The sequence below is a fragment of the Anomaloglossus baeobatrachus genome, chromosome 2 (genome assembly GCF_048569485.1).
Source record: "Anomaloglossus baeobatrachus isolate aAnoBae1 chromosome 2, aAnoBae1.hap1, whole genome shotgun sequence".
Lineage (NCBI taxonomy): Eukaryota > Metazoa > Chordata > Amphibia > Anura > Aromobatidae > Anomaloglossus > Anomaloglossus baeobatrachus.
The window spans coordinates 157,507,852-157,520,579 of record NC_134354.1 but is presented as its reverse complement, the minus strand read 5'-3'; the positions used below and the strand labels follow the sequence as shown (position 1 = coordinate 157,520,579).

The 12,728-nt window shown below is 42.1% G+C and overlaps 1 protein-coding gene across 1 annotated transcript in view; it reads right to left on the bottom strand.

Moving 5' to 3' along the window:
- IL1RAPL1 (interleukin 1 receptor accessory protein like 1) overlaps positions 1-12,728 on the bottom strand; it is a 2,286,687-nt gene that overhangs the window by 96,386 nt on the left and 2,177,573 nt on the right. The window contains exon 8 of the mRNA XM_075335457.1: positions 7,514-7,659. Within this exon, the coding sequence (XP_075191572.1) occupies positions 7,514-7,659 (146 nt within the window). The remainder of the gene's footprint in view (positions 1-7,513; positions 7,660-12,728) is intronic.

Below are 12,728 nucleotides of genomic sequence, written 5' to 3'. Positions count from 1 at the left end.
CAGCAGCTAGCATTAGCACTTTAAATGTAATGGAAGCCCTATAACCGAGCAAAGATGAAATATGAAAAGCAATGGCATTGCTTCTACACATATCTTTGATATATAGGTCATTAAACTGTGTGTTTAAAAATTGAAAAACATTTGAGTTGCTGTAATTGATATCTTTGTCCACAGACATGTCACATAATGCTACCATCAAATGTATCCACAGTGGTTCTAACCATTCCCCTGTTAATTTAACACTGCACAAATAATGAGGTTCAAAACATAGGTCAAAGGTCAAGAAATGCGGATGTGCCCTGTAGCCTTGCTACAATGGCTCATCTATATTATATGGGAGCTAAAACAGTAAACATAAAAGGTAATACCATCATCCAGACTGAAAATGCAATGCTTCTTGTTTTTACACAATATAAACTTGTCATTTATTTAGTGCATTCAACTCCTTTTTATAATTATGATTATTGTAAAAAAAAAATAATAATATATTATATGGGATTGTATAGAATCAAAATCCTCCAGTATGAAAGAAGAATATTAAATCCCTGGCTGAATCATTCAAATAAAATGTTTTAAGTCAAAGACTATTAATAAAACAATTACATCTGTACCAGAACACCTGCTTCAATATAAAAAAGGGAAAAATAAAAGCCTGTACCACTAGTGGCTCTAGACTTTCTTTGGAAAAATGTAAAAAATAATCAAAGGCTCGCAGCCCACATTGACAAGATGACACACTGAAATATTTCTCTTCTGTCCTTCAATCCTTGTGATTTGGAAACCATTTGACTTCAAACAAAAAATAAATTAGAAAATAACATATTTATGGTCTGAGGGATTTTATTATAGCATAAAAATACCTTTTGGTTTAATAGAAAATAGAAATGATAGCAAAATTAAATAGTAACAGCTAATACAGATATTTTGTTTAACTATAAATATGTATAATGATTTATTATTATTATTATTATTATTATTATTATTATTATTATTATTGTCATCTACTACAAAAGTATAATTTTTCAGCACAATATTTACCATATATGAGTAGATTTCTTATCAGGTAAAGATGATCTTTTGCAATGCGAATTTGCCACCTTCTCTAAACTTCTCCTAAAATTTGACTTGCGGCATATAAAAACATGCAAATTATGTCATTAAACAGCTTCTAAATGTCTTAAAAAAATGTGCAGAACACTGGGAATCTATATTACTTCAACCTATCTGGTTAAAGTAAAAGTCATGTACTTATCTTGGCTGTGGATCAAAATAAAAGGAACCACTTGCGGCTTTTTTTAAAAAAATAAAAAATTGCATGCGGTCACGCACAATTTTGATACCCACCCAAGATAAACTCCAACAGTTGGGGGCTGGTATTGTCAGGCTGGGGAGGCCCATGGTTATTGCTCCTCCAGTCTAAAAATACGAAGAAGACTGAAAAGACAAAAGGCGCTAATAGGGTACTAACATTAAAAACGTTTATAGGAAATATTAGATGTGCTCACCTGATGCAGTTGTGTAATAGTCACAAATGCTATGGAAATTGTGTAGGTTATGACTGCAGCAGGCACAACGAGGAAGTTAACATCAAAAGATCAAATAGAAGTAGACTCCAAATTGGGGAGACCGCACATAATTTTTTTAAAAATTATTTATTTAAATAATTAAAAAAAGATGCATGCAGGTTGTCTTATTTCAATACACAACCAAGAAAAGTGCACGGCTGGGGGCTGCAGCTTCTAGCCATAGACTTTATCTGTGCTGGCATCCAGCACATCATGTTTTAAATGTATTTATTTTACACCAGCATAACACTGTGAGAGAGAGTGGGGGCACATTCTGGCTGTAGGCAATCAGAGGGTGGGTGGGGAAAGCAGTGAATATGTGTGAGGCATAATTAATTAGAGGCCCCAAAAGTAATATTAGAGCCGCAGGGAGACTTGGTAGGTATGTCCTGCTTTATTTATTCCTTATTTTTTTTCTTTTAAGGACACTTACAGCATTTGCAGCCCCCCTATACCTTTTTATAACACATAAGTTTTGCCTCCTATTGAATTCAATGGGTTCGGCTGGGATCGGTGATTGGATTGGCCATCTCATAGGTAAACCCAGATGGGTTCAGCGATCCCAACCCAATTCTCAGCAGGATAGCTCATCTCCAATCAGGAGGTATAGGTTATGATTATTCAGCAATGGGAATGCTGAATAATCAATATTAATGCACACAACAACCTCAGTGCTGTCTATACTGTTAGGTCAGATGAGAAGTTTAAAGGGAGTCTGTCTACGCAACTTTACACTTTAAACAAGCTCCATAGTCTTATAGGAGATGGAGCAACAATAACAAAAAAAAAAGATTTTTATTCTAATGTTTAAATAAGGGTAATCAGAGTACTTTGGTATCAGTGCATAGCTCGACTTACTTATTTAAAAAACAGCCATTCCTTCTATGTTGATTGACATCACAAGCATGCCCAGAGCAAGCGCTGTCTGAACATAACACTTTGATTCTTGCACAATGGCCCTGTGCAGAAGAGACCAGGCACATTACTTTCTCCTCTCTGCTGACATCACTTGGGTATAGCTGTGTAGCGAGCGATGTCAGCAGAAAAGAGTGTGATGTGTGAGCCTGATTCTGCAGTGAAGTAGTAGAAGAGATGACTGATGATGAGAGAAAAGTAATGTGTGCGCTATCTTATTCACAGTAAAAGTGGGCACATAACAGAGGTTTTTCTGCAAATAGCATTTGCTCTTTGAAACTGAGAGCTGTCAAACAACATAGGAGTGCAAATTGTAAGTGGGTGGATCAGAGAATGTAGGCTTTTAACCATGCAAAAGATGCACGAAAGCGTGCTCATTTACATATTATAATGAAATTATTTTTAAGGGCAACAAATAGACAGATTTAAAAATTAAAATACCTTTTTTGTTGTTACATCCCCTTTTAAAAGGCTATGTGGTTAGCTTTAAATGTACAGTAAATTTAGGCTATCAGACTCCTAACGCCTTCATTACCTTTGACGAACATGGACATAAAAGGTCATGTCCCTGCCTTTGATGTGGAATCCCATGTCAAGCCCACATCTTTCACAGCACAAAAATAGCATCAAGTGTCTTCAACAGTCGCCAATGTAGCGGAGCTCCACTTGGGGCTATTAAGTTGTTAAATGCCGCTGTAAATCTTTGTGCAGGCAAGGGGGTACATCATTTTATATATTGATTACCCTGTGCCTGTCATTATGATACTCCTGAGAAAGCCAGCATTTAACTGAATGATGCAAGTCGGCACCCCAGTGAGAGCCACTTGCAGTCTCTGAATGGCTTTCACTGGGGGTTAAAACAACATTTTTGGATGTAGTCTACAAAAAAACCCTGTTGTTCCTTCCCCGGAAATGCTCTATTTATAGCTGGCTGTATGTGGGTAGAGAGACAAAATGGCCAATCATTGACTTTGATTATACTTGTTACTTGAGTTGAGCCCGTATGACCATCTGACCAGCTCCACTTGACTAACGAGAATCCAAATATCTTAGTGTTCACTCATCATTTTGAGTATCGAACGCCTAGCATTGTACTGCAAGTGACTGTGTAAAAACACTTTCAATGTAATGTTGGAAAAGAAAGATTTTAATAATATTAGCAAAATATAAGAGAATCTTTCGTAAAAAAAAATTGCGAAAAAGCTGTTGTTAAAAATGATCACAAGGCAAACAGTTATTTATCCTCTCTGACATGCAAAATACACATTGCTGGATCTTCTTTCTTCAAAATATCATCTATCAAAGGAGAGTTGGGAGGGCCTCAAGTACAAAAAAATATGGGACAATACCATCTTAATTGTTAGGTTAGTAAGTCTTTGCCCTAATGTATTGGCGCCTTAGGCCACTTTTACATTGTGTTTTGACCTACGTTTACTGGTCCCGTCGGAGCATCCATCCAAACCCCCATTTCCCCCCCCCCCGCAAAACGTGTTTCAGATGCATACGCCGACTGGGCCATTGACTATAATGGACCAGACAGAGTCAGCGTGTGCTCTGTCTTGCACCATTTTTGGACATATACGTTTTATGCAGGTGGACACCTGAACGTAGTCTACTCCTTCTGCTCCATTAAAGTCAAGGGCCCCGCAATATGAAAGCGGTCTTAACAGACGGATGCTGTCAAATCATTCAAAGCAGTGCTTCCTTAGTGCTGATTATCTCTGCATAATAACATTTGCTGATTATACTGTTTATATTGAAAAAACGTCAATGGGCAAAAAAGAAACATTATCATGCGGTATCAAAATTTGATTCTTGTTTTTCAGTCCATTTTCTAGTTTGCTTATCCTATCACCAAAATTATAATGATGTGTGTGGTTAGACTGCTGGATGAGAGAGCTCCATTCTCCAAATGCCATGTACAAACTAACAAAACTACAAATAATTCACTGTATGAGGCAGCTGGGGACTGAAATCCATTACTTATGTCCATTAACTTATAACCTTTTGCTAGTTTTATTTTGGCTGGATTATATTTGATATAATGTGGAGAAAATAACATGAATAGCACAACTGGGAAATGGTTTTATTCTCAGTGGCTTTCATGTAATAGATGTGAAGACAGTGAATACCATATAATGTTTACTACCAGCATATTCATAATAGTATAAATGGTCTCCTGTTAGTATATAATTGTGTTTTGTGTTGTCATAGTCTTATCAGAACAAGTTTTATTAATGCTGATTCATAATTTTGATCGGCTTCACCGAGAGCATTCACAATATACTATTCTAATTGTCCTAATGTAGCAAACAGAAAAAAATGCAGCCTGACGTACATTTGTTTAAAATGTGTTTTTATATTCCACTGAAACATTTTGAATAACACTAAATATTCAATTTGGCCAAGGGTAACATAACTATAGTATATGTATATATTTTATTTACTGGTGAATATTTAAGGTGAACAAAATTATTTTAAAATAATTGAATTCACCTTAAGTTTTACAGAAACTTTACATTTGTCAAGGTTTTTGCAATTCGCTTCATGCAAAATCAGCAAATTGGTGGCTTCCTGGCCTCAGTTTGATAAATTGTAGAGGTCCATTAAATGTTTCAAAAAAATTACACCTCGTGGCACAGCTTGGCTTTCAGCGTCATCCACCATCCAGTTCTGCTTTTTCTATTGTCTCTGGCATGTGCCACTCTACTTGGCTTTCTTTCGTCACTGCCCAAACTTTTGGCAATGACTAGACCTCAGAAGTTTGTCACAGCATCACAACATGCTCTCTGAGACCTGAGGCCTAGTCAATGCCAAGAGCCCCGCTGTCAACTAAGAAGGACGAAAAGCATGATGATTGCAAAAGGACATCGAAAAGAAGTGGCCGGGCAGAGGCAACAGGGAAACACTTTAACAATAAGTTTATTATTAAGTTAATTTGTCTATCTATAAAAAGGAAAAACAGCCCAGAATATCTTAACAGAATAAAGTAAGTGTACGGTGTTATGACTGCTTAATAAACAAGCAAAAGAATACAGCTGTATAAGTAAATTCAGTATAGCACTAAAACAGTTTGGATATCATATAATTAATGATTGCATACATCTTAACCTAAACTGTGTGCTGCTGTATTCTTGTGTTTGTCTATCATACAATCAAAACAGCTTGTACCTGTTCACACTTGCTTTATTATGTTAGAGGCGCTAATCAGTTTTTCACCAGAAGCAGCGAGACACCGGGAGCAGTGGTAGAGACTTGATGCTGTACGCTGGGAAGATTAGCAAATCACCGTTTCTTTTTATACAACAAATAGCACCTGGGACACAACTTTCCAGAATATGGAAAATCACTTTAATGTGACAAACTCCTGTAGTGAACATCTTTTGCTCCATGGCTTGTGGGCTGTCAGGTCTTTGTCTGGTGAATTACAGAGAAGAATCTTTTTTGTAAATGTATTAGTCACTTATATCCATGCCAATTATAGTTTAAGCTACCTGGATCAATTCTGTTGTAATGGTGATTATGTTTGGCTATCTAACTTAGCTTCTAAATATATGCCTTAAGAAGGCTGGTTTACAGCGGAAATGCATTGTATTTAATCTTATTTATTTTAATAAATTATTTTTAATGAAGTCTGAGCTAATAACCCCGTTATCCCCCTACTATACTGCCATTGGAGATGGAGAGCGCTATTACTGATTTATTTTCCTGGAACATTATCTATTAGGTACAAATCCAAGAAAAAAAAAAATTCTGGTACTCCTTAAAAAAAGTCTATGATGACGTGTTTTGATCTATCAATAGGTAGAAACGCGTCATCATGGACTGCTTTCCCTGATCTGTATAGATGTTTTTTATGTATATAAAATAAATTGGATTTTAAGGAGTACCAGAATTGTTTTTTTCTTGAATTTGTACAGTTTCCCAGCTGTGGCCGATGGGTGTTCCAGTCTCCTAAACAAGATTCTGAGAGCGGTAATGGAGCAGCAAGGTGGTGAGTTTTTCTCTGAACTTTGCATAATCTATTATGCATAACTTTGATAAATTTGGTGCATTTATAGGCTGTTTCTATTAATAAGAGTTTTGATAAATATGCCAAATTATTGAAATAGTTATAAGTTGTAGTATTCTTTTGATTCTTCATATTTTCAACACAAAAACTAAAAGAAACTTAAAAATAAATACAAAAAATTAACTACAACTTCAGAAATCCCAGTAATTAAAAATGAGCGGATCAGGAAAAATTCAAATTCACTTGTTTGTATTTTCACAGGAAATTTGATTCACAGAGAAGTTACATTCTGCAAATATAATGTTCCTTATTATACACTGGGTTCTTTCCAGATATCAGGTCATAATAAACGTATGATATGATAAACAAAAAAAACTTAATACCGCTCATCTCTCTAACCTTCCTGTTCCTCACCACCAAGTGTCCAGTCCTTGCTACATATTCTTAGCACCACTGCTCAAGCTCTGAATTCCCGAGCCTCCTAATTTGAGGTTGGGATTTCCACCACTCATGAGGCCTGGGTGAGTTCTTTGGAAACCACTTACAGTCATCATGTCACAATGTGTGCAGTTACCTTTCACTAATGCACAGAAGCACTGCAAGTTTCTTCAAAGCCAGAAGTTCTGGCCTTTAGTGACACAGCCTAAGGATTCAGTGCTCACAGCAGTAATAAGAAGATGCTGTAAGGACCAGATCAGTGACTGAAGAGTGGGAAAGGAGGGGCCAAAAATTGAGTGGTAAGGTAAGAACAAGTTTTTTAAAAAAATGTCTAACCATTTGATGGCACTATACGGTTCAGAAATAATTATTGTCAGCGGATACCATTTTGCCGAATTAGCGCAAATTACAAAAATCTGCCTGTTTGTGAAAGATAATTTGTGCAATATTCGAGTAGAGTTCAATTCCACTCAAATATAATCTCTCATCTTTACCAGTAAGCATACAGTATGATATGGGATAAATCCATCGTTACCTTTATTCTACAATTTTGAAAAAAAGATGTAGAAAGGCATACACATACCTCTTTTATGGAGGAGCACACTTGCATGTCTACGTCCATTCCCATTTTCAACATAGCAGGAATAATTTCCCAAATCTATTTCTTCCACTGAGTCAAAAATTAAAGAGATCGATACCTCTTGCTCTCCAAGATGTTGCCTAAGAACTCTTTAAAAGAAAATATAAAAGAAAGTTATTTTGAATAATGGGAAAATACAATCTAGGTTTTACAGAATAGTAAATCATTTATGTCAAGAAGAGGCACTCTTCAAAAAAGCTGAACAATGGGCCTTGGAGATATATAAAATCAAACTACATGTGTAGACTTATAAGTTGCATTTTATGATCTAGTTTTGGATTTAAAGCATACTTGATTCTTGGGTACAATTCTGAAAAATATAATAGCTTGAACTTTCTGTGATTTTCAATAAATAAACTATAAAGGGTACAATTCAAAATTACACAGAATCTCTGTTGATATTGTTGATATACTGTACTATAAAAGTAGTAAGTTCATGTGAATAGAAGAGTCAGTATGGAAAGCTTTTAGCCAAATAAGCATTAGGCCAAAATCTATCTAAAGTATATGGGCACAATATATATATTGTGAGGTAGCGACCACCAATGTTGTGGATGGGCGCTGTGTGTCGCAGTGGAGAAGGAACCCCTGCGATATTGAACTGAAGGTGTGACTGTGGGACCTGTAGTTCCACAAGACTGGGGTTGTAATTAAGGGTTAGGTTCCCTTTAAACTATGGCCAGTGTGATGGACAGGGCTGGAGAATCACATACCTCCACCTGTGTGTGTGTCCGGTTGGGTTTAAGAGACTGTTAGTTTTAGAGACAAACAGAAGTCTGAGAGTGAGCTGCACATAGAGGATGTGTGCTGGAGGCCTCAGTCTGTGTGAAGACTAGAGAGAGACTTCTGGATATCAGTCCAGGTGAGGACTGGGGAAAAGACTGCTGAGGAGAGCAGTGCAGGCTCATGGCTGCTGGTGCTGAGACTCCATACCTCCGCTTGCTGTGCTGAGGAACCGACACAGTAAGAGAATACTGTTTTGTTTGTTACATAGGTTTATTTTGCAGTTAGCATTCTGTTGTTAGTTAATGGCCAGATGGCCTTAGACATTTATTTTCCTGTTTTTTAATGTGTAACACTGAGAGATATGTGTACACAATAAACACGGCAATGGCCGTATCTGTGTGGAACCTGCCAGTCTGACGCTGTCATCTGTGAATCCACAGCCACTCGCTTGGATCAAAGCAACGACCCCAGCTGAGCTATATCCCCTGTCTTACAATATATATATTGTGAGGTAGCACGGTCGGCTGCGCAGCAGAAGACACGGGATCCAGGCATTAAGGTTCACAGCACACGGTTTTAATCCAAACAAAAGTCCACAACAATATACATGTGCCTCTCCAGCAGAGAACTCAGGAAGTTCTGTTCACTCCCTCACACCCGGCACACCTTCCCTCATTCCTATTTCCATTTAACCCTTCCTTCAGCCTGTAGGAAAACAGCATTAACCCTGGAGTGGATTTACTTTCTATCATGGAGTGAGCATAACCGGGGCGAGACATACTGGCCGTCATAGATAACCCCGGTCACAGTCTCACATACCCCCCCCTCAGTTCAATCGTGCGGGGTTGAACTCCCGCCATCAAACATGGGCCGCGGGACAAGGCATCGGCGTTGCCTTGCAACCTACCGGCCCGGTGTTCAACCGTAAACCGGAAGTTCTGCAGAGAAAGGAACCACCGGGTAACCCGGGCATTCCGTTCCTTGGCGGACCTCATCCAGACCAGCGGAGAGTGATCAGTCACCAAGCGAAACTGCCGTCCCAGCAGGTAATAGCGTAGGGACTCCAAGGCCCACTTGATCGCCAGGCACTCCTTCTCCACTACGCTATAATTCTGCTCGGGAGGGGTGAGCTTCCTACTTAAGAAGGTGACGGGGTGTTCCTCCCCCTGAACCACCTGAGACAGCACTGCCCCCAGGCCGACCTCCGAGGCGTCAGTCTGTACTATGAACTCCTTCCGGAAATCAGGGTGTACAAGAACGGGCTGTCCGCACAGGACCTCCTTCAGGGCCCGGAAGGAGTCCTCGGCCTGCGGAGTCCAGCGCACCATGACGGACTTCTTGCCTTTGAGAAGGTCCGTCAAGGGGGCTGACAGTCCCGCAAAATCCTTTACAAACCTCCTCTAGTACCCCACGATACCTAGGAAGGCCCTAACCTGCTTCGTGGTCAGGGGTCTAGGCCACTTCTGGATCGCCTCAACCTTGTTAATTTGGGGCTTAATCACTCCTTGGCCTATCACGTATCCCAAGTAGCGGGCTTCCGTGAGTCCCAATGCACATTTCTTGGGATTGGCTGTCATTCCGGCTGTTCGAAGCGCGTCCACCACAGCTTGTACCTGTTCCAAGTGGGTCTGCCAATCGGAGCTGTAAATAATAATGTCATCAAGGTATGCTGATGCATACGCCTGGTGGGGTTCCAGCACCAAGTCCATCAACCTCTGGAACGTGGCTGGAGCGCCATGTAACCCAAAAGGCAAGACAACATAGTGGAAGAGACCCTCCGGCGTAACAAAAGCGGTTTTCTCCTTGGCGGACTCCGTCAGTGGCACCTGCCAGTACCCCTTGGTCAGGTCGAGCGTGGTAAAATATCGCGCCTGTCCCAGCCTATCAATCAGCTCATCCACCCAGGGCATGGGGTAGAGATCGAACTTGGATATTTCGTTCAATCTCCTAAAGTCATTGCAGAACCTTAAGGAGCCATCGGGTTTTGGTATTAGGACAATCGGACTAGCCCATTCACTCCGGGATTTTTCGATGACCCCCAGGCGTAACATTGTCTTTACTTCCTCCGATATGGCTTGTCGTCGAGCCTCCGGTACCCGGTATGACTTCAGGCGTACCTTCAGGTGGGGCTCGGTGACAATATCATGTCGTATCAGACTGGTCCTACCGGGCAGCTCGGAGAAGACATCGGGGTTCTGCTCAACCAACCGTCTGGCCTCTCGCCTCTGAGTCTTGGTGAGGGCTTCTCCAATCCTTACTTCCGGTTCGTCCTCTCCGGAGGTCGCTGGAGCCGGATGTGAACGACCCGAAGAGGAGGGAGATGGGGAAAAAACAGCCATCAGGCTTTCCCGTTCCTGCCAAGGTTTTAATAGGTTGACATAGTATATTTGTTCAGGTTTCCGCCTACCGGGCTGCAATACTTTATAGTTGACCACCCCGACTCTTTCCTTTATCTCGTAGGGGCCTTGCCACTGAGCCAGGAATTTACTCTCTGCCGTGGGGATTAATACCAACACCCGATCCCGGGTTTAAAGGTCCGCACGGTGGCTTGACTATTGTAGCGGCCGCTTTGCGCGGCCTGAGCCTCCTGTAAATGCTCCTTCACAATTGGCATGACCGCGCTTATGCGGTTCTGCATACCCAAAATGTGTTCAATCACACTTTTATGGGGGTTGGGCTCTTGCTCCCATGTTTCCTTTGCCAGGTCCAACAATCCCCGGGGATGTCGCCCGTATAACAATTCAAAAGGCGAAAACCCCGTGGATGCCTGTGGCACCTCACGGATGGCAAACATCAAATAGGGAAGCATCATATCCCAGTCTTTCCCGTCTTTTGAAATCACCCTTTTTAGCATGGTTTTCAGGGTTTTATTGAAACGCTCGACTAAACCGTCCGTTTGAGGATGATACACAGACGTACGCAACTGCTTGATCTGGAGTAGCCGGCATAGCTCTTTGGTCACTTTAGACATGAATGGGGTCCCCTGATCCGTAAGGATCTCCTTGGGCAACCCCACCCGTCAGAACACAGCAAACAACTCCCGAGCTATAAGCTTTGCTGCAGTATGTCTGAGAGGTATCGCCTCGGGATACCGGGTGGCATAGTCAACGATCACTAGGATGTGTTGGTGCCCTCGAGTGGACTTTACGAGGGGCCCCACCAGATCCATCCCTATCCATTCAAAAGGGACTTCTATAATGGGTAACGGTACCAACGGACTGCGAAAATGGGTCAGGGGTGCGGTAAGCTGACACTCCGGGCAGGTTTCGCAGAACCGTTTTACCTCCCAAAAGACCCCGGGCCAATAGAACCTTTGCAATATTCGCTCCTGCGTTTTCTTGACCCCTAGGTGGCCACTCATCAGGTGTTTATGAGCCAAGTCGAGGACCCACCGGCGATACGGCTGGGGTACCACCAACTGTTCTACCCCCACGCCCCGTATTTCATCTACCTGGTAGAGTAAATCTTGCTTAAGAGCGAAATGGGGGTACCTTACCTGGGCACCGGGCAGCTGTGCCACCGCGTAAATTACTGTCACCCGACTCCGGGCATGTATTAACGTAGGGTCCTGGAGTTGGGCTGTCCCATACATATCCGGGGACGCCTCCAACTCCGGGATAGGCTCGACCATCTCATCCTCTCCTGCCAATACCTCTAGGGGTGACCTATCGGGTTCACACTCTGTCCCTATCATGGTGACCCCTACGGCAGGCGTCCCGGATTCAGGATTGTAGGGCTCAGGTCCCGGACTGATCAATATCTGAGGGGACTTAGGGGGTCCCCTCCATAAAGTCCAAAAATAGGGCAGATCCCTTCCTAGGATCACGTCATAAGGAAGAGTGTTAAGAAGTCCCACCTCATGTTGCACCTGACCGCAAGGTGCTGTGATGGTGACAATCCCCGTGGGATAGTCTCGGCGGTCCCCATGTATGCAAACCACCCCCACGGTACGTCCTGTGGCCTTTACTTTAGCCCTTAGGGTTGATCGCACAAGGGTCACTAAGCTTCCGGAATCCAACAATCCTGTAACCGGACATCCATTCACCTGTATTAGGCACAAGTGAGGCTCCGGCTCTGGGGAGACCAGGTCAGCGGTACACACCACCTGAGCATACATTGAACCCCGCCGGGTAACCCCACAATCCATGGGCTCCGTGGTGAGTGGACACTGAGCTTCCATATGTCCCACCCGCTGGCACCGCCAACATCTAATGGGGACGGAAACCCCCTTGACGGGTTGTCGTTTAGGGTACAGAACCTTCCGGACCTCAGGAATGGCGGGCGTGGCCTCAGACGGGACGGTAGAGGACTCCTGCACCGTTGTCAGCGGTGGGTCCTTGGCCCTAGGCTTGGAGGGGCCGGACCGCCGGGCGGTACGCAAAGTCTCAGTGTCCCGTATCAAGTCCTGCGTAGCCACATGCCGCTCTACCAG